Source organism: Buceros rhinoceros, unplaced genomic scaffold (assembly GCF_000710305.1).
Source record: "Buceros rhinoceros silvestris isolate BGI_N320 unplaced genomic scaffold, ASM71030v1 scaffold6709, whole genome shotgun sequence".
Classification (NCBI taxonomy): Eukaryota; Metazoa; Chordata; class Aves; order Bucerotiformes; family Bucerotidae; genus Buceros; species Buceros rhinoceros.
Window position 1 is genome coordinate 82,157 of NW_010429751.1, and position 14,877 is coordinate 97,033.

At 39.9% G+C, this 14,877-nt stretch overlaps 1 protein-coding gene across 1 annotated transcript in view; it reads left to right on the plus strand.

The window, feature by feature from the left end:
- DIP2C (DIP2 disco-interacting protein 2 homolog C (Drosophila)) overlaps positions 1-14,877 on the plus strand; it is a gene marked incomplete at its 5' end in the record, with an annotated part of 112,069 nt that overhangs the window by 81,683 nt on the left and 15,509 nt on the right. Inside the window, one exon of the mRNA XM_010142772.1 lies at positions 1,753-1,814. Coding sequence (XP_010141074.1) covers positions 1,753-1,814 — 62 coding nt within the window. The remainder of the gene's footprint in view (positions 1-1,752; positions 1,815-14,877) is intronic.

A 14,877-nucleotide genomic window follows, 5' to 3' on the forward strand; every position in this document is an offset into this window, starting at 1 on the left:
CTATCCCTGCTGCTATAGCCTCACAGGCTGGGGAAGCTGGCCGAGCAGGTAGGGGATTTTCATGTTCCCTCAATACCCACCTATCAGCTTCCAACAGTGGGACAGACTAGAAATTGAGTCTGGAGATTTGGGGATTTTCAGATCCTTCTATAAATTATAAATAAGTCCAGTATAGCTTTATCTGGATGCAGGTTTCATCAAATATTAGCTGTCTGTTTTAACTATTTCATTCACACTGAAAATAACAAATACCATGGTGATAGTCTTTAATTTTAAAACTTGACTTGACTGTTTCCATTATTTTATAAATCAATTCAGGTTTAGTTTTATTTTTAAAGATAACCAATTTTTCCTTGGTTTTGTTTTTTTTCTTTTTAACATTGTATATATTTCAAATAAGTTCTCCAATCAGCACTAGTCTGTTACACTGCTGAGTTTACTAGTAGATTGAAAATCGTGTCGTTAATAGCTAGAGAGGATATCGTATCTCGTATTGTGTATAACAAGCTAAAGAGGCTAACATGCATGTGCAGCTCTATTATTCTTTTTCTCCTCTGGTGGTGGGTCACTATCAGTATCTGAACAGTAAGTATCAATTAGTAGTGGTAACTCTTTTCCCCTTTAGATACAAAAATTACCTATTTGTGGAACTCGATCGCAATTTTTAGTGCTCAGCAAATTGTGGAACTACCAGCCAGCACTGTAGAAATGCAAAATTTAGCCCAAGGCATTCCTAATGTGAAGAATTATAATCTATAATATATCCCAAATCCGACAGAAATCACTGGGAGTTGATGATGCCTGCTGTTTGAAGTAGTAAACATTAAAGTAACTGATGAGAGAGCTTCTGCAGCTGTAGGTTACCAGGGTTAGGTGAATTTATCTGCCGAAAAGAACATTTCCAAAGTTCCAGTATTCCGAAATGAAGCTGTGCTTGTCTTTTAGCTCTCTGCCTAGCAGTGACACGAAGTATGCAGTAGAGAAAAGAGCCCTTGCCTAGAGCACTGAGAATTCACATGATGTTCAGTGATGATGAGTTAGAAGTTTCGGTTAAGGAAAGATCTTAGCAGGTTACAAAACTGCAGCAAAGCTGCGGGTGGAAAGGCCTGAAAGACTCTATCATCTCTGGATGAAAGGAAACTAAAATTAGTCTACTGCTTTTCAAGTAACTAAATATTATGACATAAAACAAGGATTTAAATTATACAGTGGAAGACTGAAAAGGAAGAGAATAATTGCCTACAGACCTTCAGTCCACATACGTTCATGTCATGCGTGCTACCTTTACTATCTTTAGCTTCAAGTACATTCTCTGTTGCATGTGTGGGAGACTCAGTAAACCATGCTTCACATTCTTGACCATGTGCTTCTGCCATTAAACTGTGTCTCCTCAGCAATTTCCGCGTTCCTTTATATGGCAAAATGTGTTTAACATTTTCTGTATGTATCCACGTGCTGATTACCTGGCCTTTTGTAGCAAATAAAAGCCATGTTGACATGTGTTTGGTTAAGTAGTACGGCCGCTTGGTGTTGTTCCGAACCCCAGGGTAACAAGTACCTGACGGTAGGTATGTATTCCAGTGCTCTTTCTGATTCTGTAAAGCTGAGCTTTGGTGAATAGCTTTGGTTAAATATATCTTGTCATTTGATTAGCATAATTAGCAGTGAAATGAACGTTTGGTTATTAGGGGGGTAAAACTCTTCTCTCCTCCCAGCCTGCAGGTTCTGATTAGCTGATGTTGTTGTTTACAGGGAACATCTGGACCAGATCCCACCACAGTGTATGTTGATATGAGGGCACTGAGGCATGACAGGTCGGAACCACCTTTTTCTTTTTCTCTAATACACACACTTAACAGAGTTTCCAGCAAGAAAGTTACTTCAGCACACCTCATGGTCCCTGACAACCTTTGCTAACTCCTGCCAGTGAGCAGACATAGATATTTTTATTAGTTGGTTAATTAATTTTACCATTGACAGCACTGAAGCATCTGACCTCACCACTGCAGTGACTAACAAGATTCCCCGCTTTTAGTGCCTTCAGGATTTCATGACATTTGTATTCAGGTGGTGCAGCCCAGGCGGTCCCCAAGAAATGGAGTCCTGTTGGACCCCTTAGCTTCACAGAAGCGTCTCCTCTGGCTTGGCAGCTGTTAGCCACTGGGGGGAACATGGGGGGATTTTGCTGCACTTCTTAATGCTGCAAGACTGTGAGGGAATGGATTTTTGGCTTCAGCCGTTGTGAGCAACCACATTCTGTAACTGTGGGTATTTTCATTTTCCGTCTTTACTGTTAGATGCATGAACAAGAAGCGAGAACTAAAATTTACTACTAGTAGTATTAAGAAGATGTCTGAAATCTTATGGTGGAGGCAAACTTGTGATTTGGGGTACGATTTTAGAAAACATCCATGCAAAATACCCCATATATTTCAGTTTTCCAGTGCTCTGCTCAAAAGGCTACCAGGTAGTCTTTCTAAAAAAAATTTTAACAAAACAAGATGTTTTCTTTTAGCTCTGGAAAAGGCAAACATTCAATTGGCAGTGTTAACCAGTCCTGGTTTTTAAAAAGTCATTATCCAAACAGGGCTTTTTTTTTCCTTTTTTTTTCTTTTTTCGGTTCTTTTTCTTTCATCCTGCTTAAAAGCTTAACAGAGAATTTGTTCCCCTTTGGTGAATACCAGCTTTGGTTATATCAAAGTGATCGGCTCAGCTTGCAGGGCGCAGACCTCAGGGCACTGCAGGCCCAAATTATCCTCTGGAGAGTTGAGTCACGTATACGTACAGATACGTTCTTGTAACACATAGATTTTGGCAGGTGGAATGAAGGAATTGCAAGATACTTGACACTCACCATTTCTTTATTTCTTTTGCACACAACGTTAACAACAATAATGCTTATGTTTGATCCACCCTTTGGTATGCCGCTGTCTGCATTACCCAGACACAGAAAACTTGGTTTTCCTGGCCCGGCAACTGCGGTACTGTGTAGACGCAGTCCATGCTCATACTCAACCCAGAAAAAAAGGAAAAAAAAAAAAGGGCATTTTTCGTAAAAAGAAGTGTTATCATTATGTGAGCTCACCATCTCTGCATTGCACTTCTGAGAGGAGATTTATGCGAGAAGTTGAATGATACACGTTGTAAAAAAGACATGAGAAGTGGAGCATTTCTTTACCTAAGAGCAGAGCGAACCCTGTGACCAGGACAGATCTCACAGAGGCTAACGGGGCCCTTCTAGGTGTTTTCTGCAGTCACTGGAAAGGCGCACACGCCACCAGTGTACCGCAGCTGTGGCAGACAGGCACCAGCATGGGGGGAACTGACCTTTCAGGTACCTTTCTTTCTGTATTGATGAGGAAGGAAGCTTACATGACTAACTTTGGAAATCGAGTGTTTTATTTTTAGTAGATGCGGTAAGCTGAGACTTAATTACGCTCTGAAATGGTTGAATTTTAACATGCTGTAGATCAACACATGTAAGCATTGTTCAAGTGCAGGAGAAAGAGCTAATAAATCTTTAAAAATAAAGTTACATCTATAGAGGGAAAATTAAAAAGCAAATGTAGATTAATTCCTTGTTTGGAGTTATTTTTTCTGAGAGGAGAAAGAAATTTATTGAATATTCATTGGAAGAGAAGTATATAGAAACAAATATATATAGAAAGAGAACATAACATTCACAGTTAATTAAAATTATAACCAATAAAAATAAATTTGCATATATTTATATATAAAAGCTGCATAAACCATGGGTACACGTTTTCCCTGCCTTAGCATGTCATTGAGAAGTAGGCATCATTATTGAGATCAGACTTTGCAGTGTATTAATTTATATTTAGTGATTAGTTCTACAGAATATGAAAGAGGATCTTTAGAGTTGGCTTCCCAGATTGTGGTAACGTAGATTCTAATTCGATGGATTAAAGCCATGCCTCATTTACTCAGTCCTGTGGGATTTAGAATGAGCTTCATAGGTCATAAATTAGGGGAGAAAACAACTTTATTTGACACAGTCTCTTCACACTTGCTGTCTCCAGCCTTTTAGTGGAACTGAACGTCACTATTGCTTAACAGTAACTGAGAGACTGCTGTACATAGCTGTGAGACTGTGTAGTAGCAACACGTTGAGTCTTTGCAGGTCAGCCAGTCCCCCTGTCCACTTAATGTGAGAAAATGTACATACTGTACACGATTTGAGATTTTTTTCATATTTTTTATTTTAGAAGGTATTTTGCAGAATTTGAACAAGACTGAACATATTTTTATTTTTTCTTGGCATAACAACGCTACAAAAAGGAGCTGTAGTTCATCTCTTTGAGGTTATTTGAATCCTATTCATATCTATAAATATTAATAATTAGTTTGAATACAACTGTTTCAAGCTCAACCAGTAACAATGTGTTTGCACACTTCACATCTTATGAAAATGTCACCGTTTGGTAGTTCGGATCAAAATTCCTGCGCTATGTACAATGTGGATAGATTTAGGGATGATCAGTCAACAAACTAGACTTTTCCTCCCAGCTTTGACAGGAGTTGGAAGGGTCGTGGGAGGGATTGGTTCCCCTTTAAATCACTTGGTGCAGAAACCTGGCTTGGCACTCTGCTTGTCGCGGAATGACTGCAATACCCCTCACTCAATAGAAAGGCAGCAATATGGTTTGAAATAATTTGACAAGGTTTAAATGAATTTGATAGGATTTAACAGAAGCTAACAAAGATTAATCGATGTTCAATTTGATGGCAAGGTCACTACATTACTTAAGACGAGGCAAATTGTTTGGAGTGATTGGATTAAAATAGTTGTGTGTGAAAATACATACAGTGGAAAGTGACTTGAAGTTGGGTTAGGGTGATTTTCACAGGGATTGAGAGTAGAAGGGTGTGAAAGGGGCCATCCAGTTGAGTTACCAGGTTTTCAGAATGGACCCCCTTGCTTTCTGAACTCTGTCTCAGAGAGGAGCCTAGGTGCATCTAAATCCAATCTTATAACCAGTCAATGGTTTATGACTAAGAATATTCGGGAACTGGGAGTGAAAAAGGGTAAAGAAAGCCCACTCGTTGCATCATGAGGCTCAGAATAGACTTTCATTCTCTGAATTCCTTCAGAGAACAAAGTTAGATCCACCCCTAGTCCCAGATGTGGTCAACAGTTTATGACTAAGAGGATTTGGATGTTGGGACTTCAGTGCAGTGCTTTAATGTAATGATTAAGCAATGCTTAATCAGCTAATAATCAATAATTGGCTTATACAGTGATTCATACCAGTTTTTAATGCTTGCTAAGTAAAAAGCAGGTAACACACACAGAGCTAACATAGGCGTAGAGGTTAGCCTGCAATTGAGATACTTCCTTTCTGCAGATTGTATTAAATTTGAGCACCCAAAGATCTCCAGGATTTTGTGTAATTCTAGAGATCACAGATACTCACATCTCCCTTTGCTGGCTTGTCACAAGCAGACAGTGATCTCCTTTGTCAGTCTTTGCAGACAAACAGTGATTCCCTTTGTCGACTTTACCAACAGACAGTCAGTCAGACCTGAGAGGCATCCCAGCTCAGGGAGATGCCAAGACACAGCCCACTGTGATCCCAGAGAGCTCCCATGGGCCTCACTTTATAAGGTCGCAAGGTGATTGACTTTGGTCAGTACTTGGGTTAGTGCTTTTCCACTGTGGCCATTAGCCCTGCTAGGCATGTTTGGCCCTTCTTCAAGCAGGGCTGTGGTCTTTTCATCGGCGCCTTTCGAAGGCATTCAGGAGTTGTAGGTGCAGTGAGGGGGTGCCTAACCATTCCAACTCACTGAACCTGTCTCTGGGACGTGCAAGAGTTGCCTTGTTTCGACTTGCCACCCCATTAGCCAAAGTCAGAAGGTTCCAGACTGTTCCAGCCTTTTGCATTTTGTGATTATCAGTAGCACATTGGTTGGTGTCGATTTCACCAAGCAGCCCAGAGGTCACCATCGCAACATGACCCAGGGCTTGGCACCGTCAGGTGGCTATGGAGTCACCATCAAACACAGTCCAGAGATCAGCATTGCAACATGGCCCAGTGAAGCGGTGGTCTGTATATCACCACAGGATGGTTTGCTGCTTAGGTCAGGTTGCGGTTCTCAAAACACCTTTTGTGTGTGCCTCTGTGGTTTTGAGCTACCAGCCCACTAACCAGTCCCAGTTTAGCTGCTGGGACTCTGCAACTCTGGCCATAATTGCCAGCTGAGGGAAGTGGCTGGGGCTGGGCTCACCTGGAGGTTCAGGAAACTCATGCCAAGGGATGCAACCACTTGGGCAGTGGCTGGCATCAGTTATGTGATACTGGAAGAAGGATCGATTGCCTAACTGTGAGCATCTAGTGCAGTTTTAGATGCTACAGGTTCTCCAGCAGGGTTTCCCATAGAGCTCATGATGTGTTTGCTAGCACTAATGAGATGTCCCAGGCACCCTGTGCTGTCTCAAAAGGCATCAGACACCTCTCTTTGGAAACTGAGTAACATCCTAATAGCAAGAGCTCTGGTTTGCTCTTGGTGACAATACATCAGTTGTGTGGTACTCAGCATCTCATAGATTTTCTAAAAATCAGGGTGTTCTCAGGGTGGCCAAGAAAGAGCAAGTAAAGACAGAAAAGTCCCACCCAGGCTGTTTAACAAAAAAAACACAGGAGAAGACTCCTGAGTTAGCACCGTGTGGCTGATAATGCCTCTGCACTGCAGTGCGATGCTGTTTAGAGAAGTTAACTCAAATCCAAAAGACAAAACAAGTGGATTAACGCTTCACTGCGCATGAGCTGACCCTGCGGCAGGCTCCGCTCGCACGGCACGGCTGGTCCCAGTTGCTGACTCACTGTGCAACTCAGGTCATATAAATGTGCCTGTGTGCATCTGCAGGGAGGGCAGATGCAACAAAACCCCAGGCATGAGCATCCTGTCAGGTTATTGGCTGCATTTCTCTGCTGCTGCCTCTGGGAAGACAACTTAAAACACACACACCCCCAACCGCCAAACCGAAATAAATAGAATAAATATTCGTATTTTTGGAATTCATATTCTTATCTTGCTGTCTACACCACTGGTTTAGAGACAGACCCTTTTCTCATCATACCAAAACACCATATACTTGAGAGATGTTGGCTTTTATAACATTTGTGTGCTTTTGTAACAGTAAAGATGTAAGTTTAAAGACCAAGCATCCGTTTTATCCAGGTTGTTCTAAAACAGCATGTACGTGTGTTTGTAAAATCAAAAATGTCCAACAAAAAATACATCTCCGCTATTAGCATTTAAATTTCACAGCCTCCTCATCCTTAACAGCAGGTTAGTTCTTGGTAGAAAAATTATTTATTGACAAAACGAGCCACTTCATCAAACCATGTATTCCAAAATAAATCTTCCTTTCACAGGGACAGGGCAAAAATTTTTTTTAATTGTTCTTCAGGAGGTCAGGCTGGATTTTCAAATGTTTTAATATATTTGCAAATATTCTAAGACATGTATTTCTTAGAATCATTCAAAACTGTTTTCAGAATGTTACTGTTTTAATGTACTAGTATAAATCTTGAAAATACCTTAAACTTGAAACTAAGCGGGTATGAATAAGAAAGAAAATCATGAAAAAATTTTGAAATCTTTTGACTGCTTTGGATTTTTGCTCAAATTTTTAACATATGAAATTTTTTTCTGCTTTTCTGGGTCTTTCATATTTAAAATGTTGTATATAAGATTTCCTCAGAAGTTTTAATCAGTGAGCTGAAGGATCCTTCCGGTGATGGCTAAGGGATATCATTGTTCTTCTCCTCAAGTCAGAAATTCCTGCGAACCCTGTAAAGATAAACATTCCCTCCCATCTTAATATCCTAAAGAAAAAAATATTATGAAAATCACTGTCCTGCCCTAAGTGAGGCAAGGAAAGATCTGTTTTGATATTGGAGTTTATTTCAAAAGGAGAAAAAAGTAAAATGAAACAAATTCATTGCAGTCCATGTCTACCCCCAAAAGGAGGTAAAAACATCACCAGTCTTCTAATTGAGTGGCAGGTGGTGAGAACTTAGGAGCTCTGATGGATGGAGGCTTAGACTCCGAGGGGAAGAGAGCCGCTAATCAGGTCCCACATGCACTGATGAGGATTTTGATACAATTTTGCATGCATTTGCAATAGACAGTTTCTCCTTATTTTGGTTATTGAACTACATCCACATTTTGTATCAAACTTGGCAAGAATGAAAACTTTCAACCAGTGTTAGTAACCACTGTTCACAATTTTATTTGTTACCATCTCTGGTTTCGTATACAGGCATCCTTACCTCTCATATCCTTCTGATCCAGTCTTTAAATTTCAGTACTTCATTTGGTGAAATAATAGATGCATTAAATGAACTTTTAGGTTATTCAGTGTCATCTGGATAAGTCTGTGTTTTTTTCAGAAGGGTTAGAAAAATTGGGAATTTAATTTATTAAACCCTTTTGTGTTTTACTAGATTTCCTTTTGAGCTACACGTAACGGTGAGCTGCTTGAATAGTTTATTGGTCACAGACGTGGTGAGGGAGCTGTCAGCAAAAAGGGAGCCAAATCCACATGCAGAGTGTTGCCAGATAGGCTAGAAGAGATGTATTTGGGTTCAAGTTATTAAAAATTTAGTCTGGCTATTATTCCACATGTGGCTTGTGGTATCCATAGTCTCTCATTGAAGTACTCCCACTCCATCCTTAGAACCCCTGTATTTATTATTTATTATATTAAATTTGTTTTAACCCCTGTATTTATTAAGCAAGCAGTTTGTGGAGCTGTACAAATAGATGTCTTCTCTTCTGGTGTGGTCAATGGCATCTTCTTGGAGTGATACAAATTAGTGTATCTCTTACAAAGATAAGACCCTTATATATACTTCTGTCATTAGCAGATTTCATTTCTTCAGAATTCGTTTGTGTGTTGTGACAAATCTTATTTTTTGTTGTGGACTTTGAGAGTATTCAGAGATCTCTGAATTTCCGTCAGACTTGCTCAGACATTGTCTCCTTGATAAAGGTGGTTTCAGAGGATGGAAATCTGAGTCTCATTCCCCGAGAAAAGAAGGGAACACCTGTAGTCTTTCAAAGATACACGAGAACAGTTCCTTAGGATTTATTTCTGCAGATTGCTTATATGCTGAGCCCAGTCTCGAATGCAGGCTCTGTCAAAAGCAATCACTGAAGCCTTTGGCTTAATTTTAATATATTCCAGCATTTCAGACTTCATGCAGGAGAAGAAAATAGCCTTTTATTGTGGCTGTCAATTGTTTATCCTTCTCCTCCGTTATTTTACTCTAACTTTCATGTTGTATATACATTGTTTAGGGTAATACCAAGCAACAAAGCCATGGGAGCTTTTTTCTATTTCTCAGACACTTCTACTGCACCTACCTTGAAAAATACTCTTATTAAGGGTTACCAGACAAAAGACCTACTTGGCTAGATTATTATCTAAGATGCAGGAGCTTTGCTTTGTAGCACAGTCACAGCATGGAGGGTAACCATTTTACAGTCACATCATAGGGAAAAGAGACTGGGGGGAGATCAGTCAGCAGGAGACATGCTAATGGCAAGTGACAGTAAAATAGTTACCTTTTGTGAAACTTTAATTGATTAATCATACTTGAAAACCATTTGCCAATGGTAGCAAAAGAGGAACTTGGAAGAGTGCTCCTTGATGTGCTGGGAAGCAATGCTTTTTCCAGCTCTTGTAATGAGTTACAGCATACAGAAAATCCCAGTCCTCAGTTATTGACCCCGTGCAGGGTCCAACAGGGTAGTTATATCTGTTATTGCCCCCTTTGACACCCAGATACCTTCTCCCTTGCAGTGAGATTCAGCAAGTAAAGTGTCTAGAGTATTTTGAGGTTTGGAGTGCGATATTCCTGGTGAGCTGTTCATAGAGACCTCACAAGTTATGGCCTCAGAAAGCCACCAGTGCTTTTTACGCAATAAGCTCATTTACAAATTGAGTTGTCAAGTAGTGCCTCCGGCAGCGTCATTCTGGTCATCCCAGGCTTTGAGGATCTTATCATGTGGGTGGCTCCAATTCCAAGTTTCACATATCATCCATGCTTTTTTTTTTTTAAACTGTCTTTTGCTTTAGCTATTTGCCCTTTTTTTCTGTTGTCACAGAAGCAGGTTTTTCATGGAAAAATGAAAAGATTTTCACCCCTGTGAAGTTAATAGAAGAGGTAACTCAGTTCAGAGGAGGAGGAGTTGAGATCTTTAAATAAAACCTCATCGCTCAAAGTTCTAAGTATCATGAGCAACGGTGCAGTTTGATTTTGAGGAGTCTCTGTAGAAATATCTGCCTTTTAGGCATTTTGCCCATTAACTTGCAGTCTTATTAGTGGGCTTAAGCTGTCTGTCATAGTACTGGCAAAACCCTCTTTGTTCTTCATGTTTTTGCTCAGGAGAAGATACAGCCTTAGCCTTTTAGCAGCACTGTGCTTTGTTTCTACCACGCAAACACTGCTGTCTCAAAAATCCCCTTGGCACCGCTCCCGATCTGTAGGAAACAGATCTCCCAGCAAGAAAAGTTAATTTGGGTTGATAAGCATCGTATCAGCACTTCCCATTGTGACTTAGAGGAGAAGTCTGGTCCGACTAGAGTGGAGGAAAGGTTCTGTCTTGTTCTGTTCCTGCCTGCACTGGGAGACAAACCAAGAGACTTTTTCAACCTCTGTACACTGGGTTGTGATTAGAAATAAAGCCATCAACCTGGGAAACTCAAGAGGAGCAAATATCATCTGAGGGATTACGTTGTTTATGTATGAGGAGTTATAACAAAATTTGTGAATGTTTCTATTTTAAGAGCTTTGAAATACGCTTCCAGTTTCCAGGCATAAAGCAACTTCTCTTGCAGGGCAGAGAAAGGGACAAAACACCCAGCAACTTTCACATGGGAAGTCACCCCTTCTTCTCCCAATCAGTCTGAGCTGTGAGACTGCACTAGGAGGATGGGACCCTGAAGCAATTTCTGTGCTTTCTAAGGCAGGATTACTAGCTCTCAAAGTATTTCCTTCCTTGAAACAAGTCTATTTCTTCCTTGAAAAAGTCATCTTCAAGGGATCAGAATATTATGATTTTAGTGGAACAGAACAGTAAGAATTTTCTCTAAATGTGTCGGTTTTTTTCTTTCAAAGAGGATGTGGTTTAGCATTCTTTAACTACAAATCAAGAAATTACAGTTAGGTTTCCCTGGAGGGCTTAGGGGAAAGACAATACCATCATGTGTACCAAGTGAGACGAAGACAAGGGGAAAACAAAAAGCCGTTGGTTTCCAGGAAAGTAGGTGTACTGCAGCTGTACCTTTCTGTAATCGTTTGCAGGTGTCATTTGCGTATGATTCTTCAAACATGAGTAAAAGAGCTAGATGGAAAATTATTCCATTTTTGTTTGGTTTTACAAAACAGTTTTGAATTTCCCAATAATAGTCAATCTTACTAACATACACCAGCATTTTTACTCCCAAAGAATGACTGAAAAAAGAGGATTTCCCCTAACAGAGTATACTGAGCTTCTTTGGTGTTACAGGTTTTTCTTTTTCAATCATGCTCCTTACGGAAACTGGGGATTGATAAAGCAAGCTGCCACTCCCATTTCTGGGGAAGATTTATTGAAAATTCTTCCCTTTTTTTACCTACAAGACAAAATTCTTTCTGTCTCCCAGAGTTTGACATGAGTCTAATCTTATAGGAATGTCTTAAAAAACTGAATTTTCATTCTTCCATTTTATTTAGGGGTGAAATGTATCATGTATTTGATTTTTAGAGTGGCTGTATTCTGAGAGGTTATTTGCTTTCTTTCCCTCATTTTGGATTATACTACTAATGGAGCACTAAACAGTGATTCTTAAAAAATACTCAGAGTGATCTACATAAAGTGCATTTACTGTGTCAGTAGTTGAGAGACAAGTGCTCCTTTCCCATACTGCTACCTTAGAGTGCATTTGACAATAGAATCGTCTGCTTTGGAAGGGAAAATACTTAATGAATACATGTGAACTTCGGAGCGAGCCTTTGTGGCTTCTGCAGACCTAGCAACACACTGTGGTGTGCTGTAAGAGAAGCTTCTGAAGTGCATTCCATCCTTCACTCCTTTCCCCTCTTCTCTTGCCAGCCTTTGCAGGGGGACAGGGCCTTCGCTGTGCCACGCACTGACAGTTTTTTGCAACAAATAATTCAGTGGATGGTGCTGTGCTGGTGATTACCCCTGGGAAATGGGCTCCGTCACCTTTGGGACTCACTGCAGCTTTTTCCAGGCACTCATTTGACTCCTGTCATCAGTGAAGTCTCTGGCTGTAGGAATACTGAATGGTTAGGGTTGGGAAGGAGAGCTCTGGAAAAACAGTAAAAGCATCCCATATTGTATAAAGATCCATCACTAACCTGGTTAGAGATGTAATATCCTCTTAAATGGCTCTCTTCAATAGCTCTTAATATGTTGCTTCAAGCCTCACATATCCTTCTTAATATTGCATGTATTAGAATTGTCTGTTTGCAGAAGATGAGCTTACTTAAGTGAGTCTTGTGAAGCTCAACCAGAGTTCCCAATAAAGTGCCCTGTGAAAAGAACAGTCCTTTTTCAGTGCCTTCAGGCGTACAAGGCACTGCTGCTTTTGGCACCACTGGCCTTTTCTTCAGGGTAGTAATCTGCAGTTCTAATTCAACTGAAAAAATAGCTCTGTGTGTTGAAATTTTCCAAGCACAGGAAAAGTCCCAGGTGGTTGTTAAGGAGAGGGGACTTTTCTGCAAGTTCTTCCCCAAAACTGCAGGGTGAGTCAGCTGGTTGTGTGAATTTCGAAGGTTGGAGCAAGATAAGGAGAGAGGTGAAAGAGAATTACTTGATTTCAGAAATTCCACCTTTGATTACATCGAGTGAATGTAGAATATGAATATTGCATCAGGGAATATATTGACATATTTTGTTAACAACAAATAAGTTAATTTGATTAGATGAGGATGTTTTCAGGTTGTTAAAAGGTAAGTTTTCCCTGTGTGTGGTGTCTTTTTTTCTCAGTGAGAACTGGAAAGATAAAGGGTTGTGAAATAGAAAAAGCATTTTGCGTTAAACAGAACCATCAGATCACAATTTTGATTATGAAAAGTGCTGTAAAAACAGTTAGTGGTAAACACCGTGTCCTGAGAGGCTTGTAATCTAAATAAAAAGATAACAGCTGAGAGAGCATTATGCCTGTTTTTGCCGATACGAACCCGAGACACAGAGAAAGTTGATGCTGTGCCTGATGGGGCACAGTAGGTGTGAGGTAGGGCCAGGAGGGAGAACAAATTCTCCAGAGTCCTCATCCACTGTATTCACTTGAAATAGTTGTGCTTTGCACAATGTGCAAAGTTAATTTAAACAAATTGAATGTATAATAAAAGCTGAACATTTTAAAGTAATCGAAGTTGAAAGGTTGAAAGCAGACATAAACATGGCTTAGGTTTTTTACATATTCCCATAGTCTTATGTGATAAATTTTTTTTTAATCTCTGAAGCTTTGAATATTCCCTTCCTGAACCAGAGGTCCTGGCTTATTTCAATCCCTTTGCATTTTTCTGAACTGTCTTAAACCCTTGTGTAACCTCTTCTGCTTCTGTCAAAAGCTGTTTGCTTTTGACCTCAGGGAATTTGGGACATGAAGTGTAATTTAGGTTTATAGTGAAGAAAAGCCTTCAAATTAAAGAAAGTGACTTAGTGCTAATTCTTTAACAGAACTTGTTGATTATTGAATTAACAGGATTAAAATAAGTCCTAGACATACAGAAGATTAAATGTTTTTTCATTTTGTTGGCTAAAGTTTGCCTCAGTCCAGAACTCCTTGTTTTAGTCTCAGTTGTATTTATCCACTATCTGAGTTTGTCATGTGATGGGAGGAGAACTGCTCTGAGGAACCCGAATGATGCAGGGAAAGTCTTCTTCATATCTAGATTTTCCCTTCAGCCTTAAGTGTTTAGCTGTGCCATTTTCCTACTTTTCTCTCTGGCTATTTGAACTGGGCATGTCATTTTGGAAGGCAGAGCTTATGTTCTTAGATCTGTATTTCCATTTTTGGTAGAATGAGCTCATTGACTTGTAAACTCTGGGACAGTTTATGTAGAAATAGTTTATTATTTCAGTAAAGAGAAGATGCCTTGAGTGCCAGAGAGCCCTGACCCCAGCCCAGGATGCCACTCTTGCCTACAGTGCCCATCTTTCCATAACTGTAGAAAATGAGACCAGGCTGCATCAGCTCTTTCCCACCATCAGTCTTACCCAGGCATCATCTCACCATTAGACAGCGGTATGTACCTGAAAGGTGTCGGTGTTAGCAATAGTTCATGGTGGTAGTTCCTCGCCATTTGAGTCAGAACTGGGAAATCGCTGTGCTGTGGATTTAGCCACATAAAAGTATATGTGCTCTCTGGCATTAAATGCCTTACGATTAGATTTTGGGTAAAATCTCTAATGAATTAGGTGGTTGTCTTTTTTCACCAGAAAAGACTGATGTGTTGAAATCAGAAGAGTCAGTTTTGACAGATCTTTTTCGGCTTAAGGAAAAAGATAGAATTATCAAAGTGGTCAAAACACCCTACTTTAATTTTAGAATTTTCGTTCATGATGGTGGTTTTCTCCATTTCACTTTGGAGTGTTAATAAACTTACATTTCAAACAAAGCAAAAAACGTGAAACACTAATCATAAATAACCTCTTTTTTCACCTGCAACTTTTTTTTTCCAGATTTCATTTGCAGTTTCTTTCCATATTTCACTTTATTGCTCCAGGTTAATACACAGACATTTTCAAAACATCAGTTTCTTGCAGGATAGGCAAATATCCACTTTTTTCCCCACAAGCTCAACTTCTAATGTAGGGTGGCAATCAGCAGGA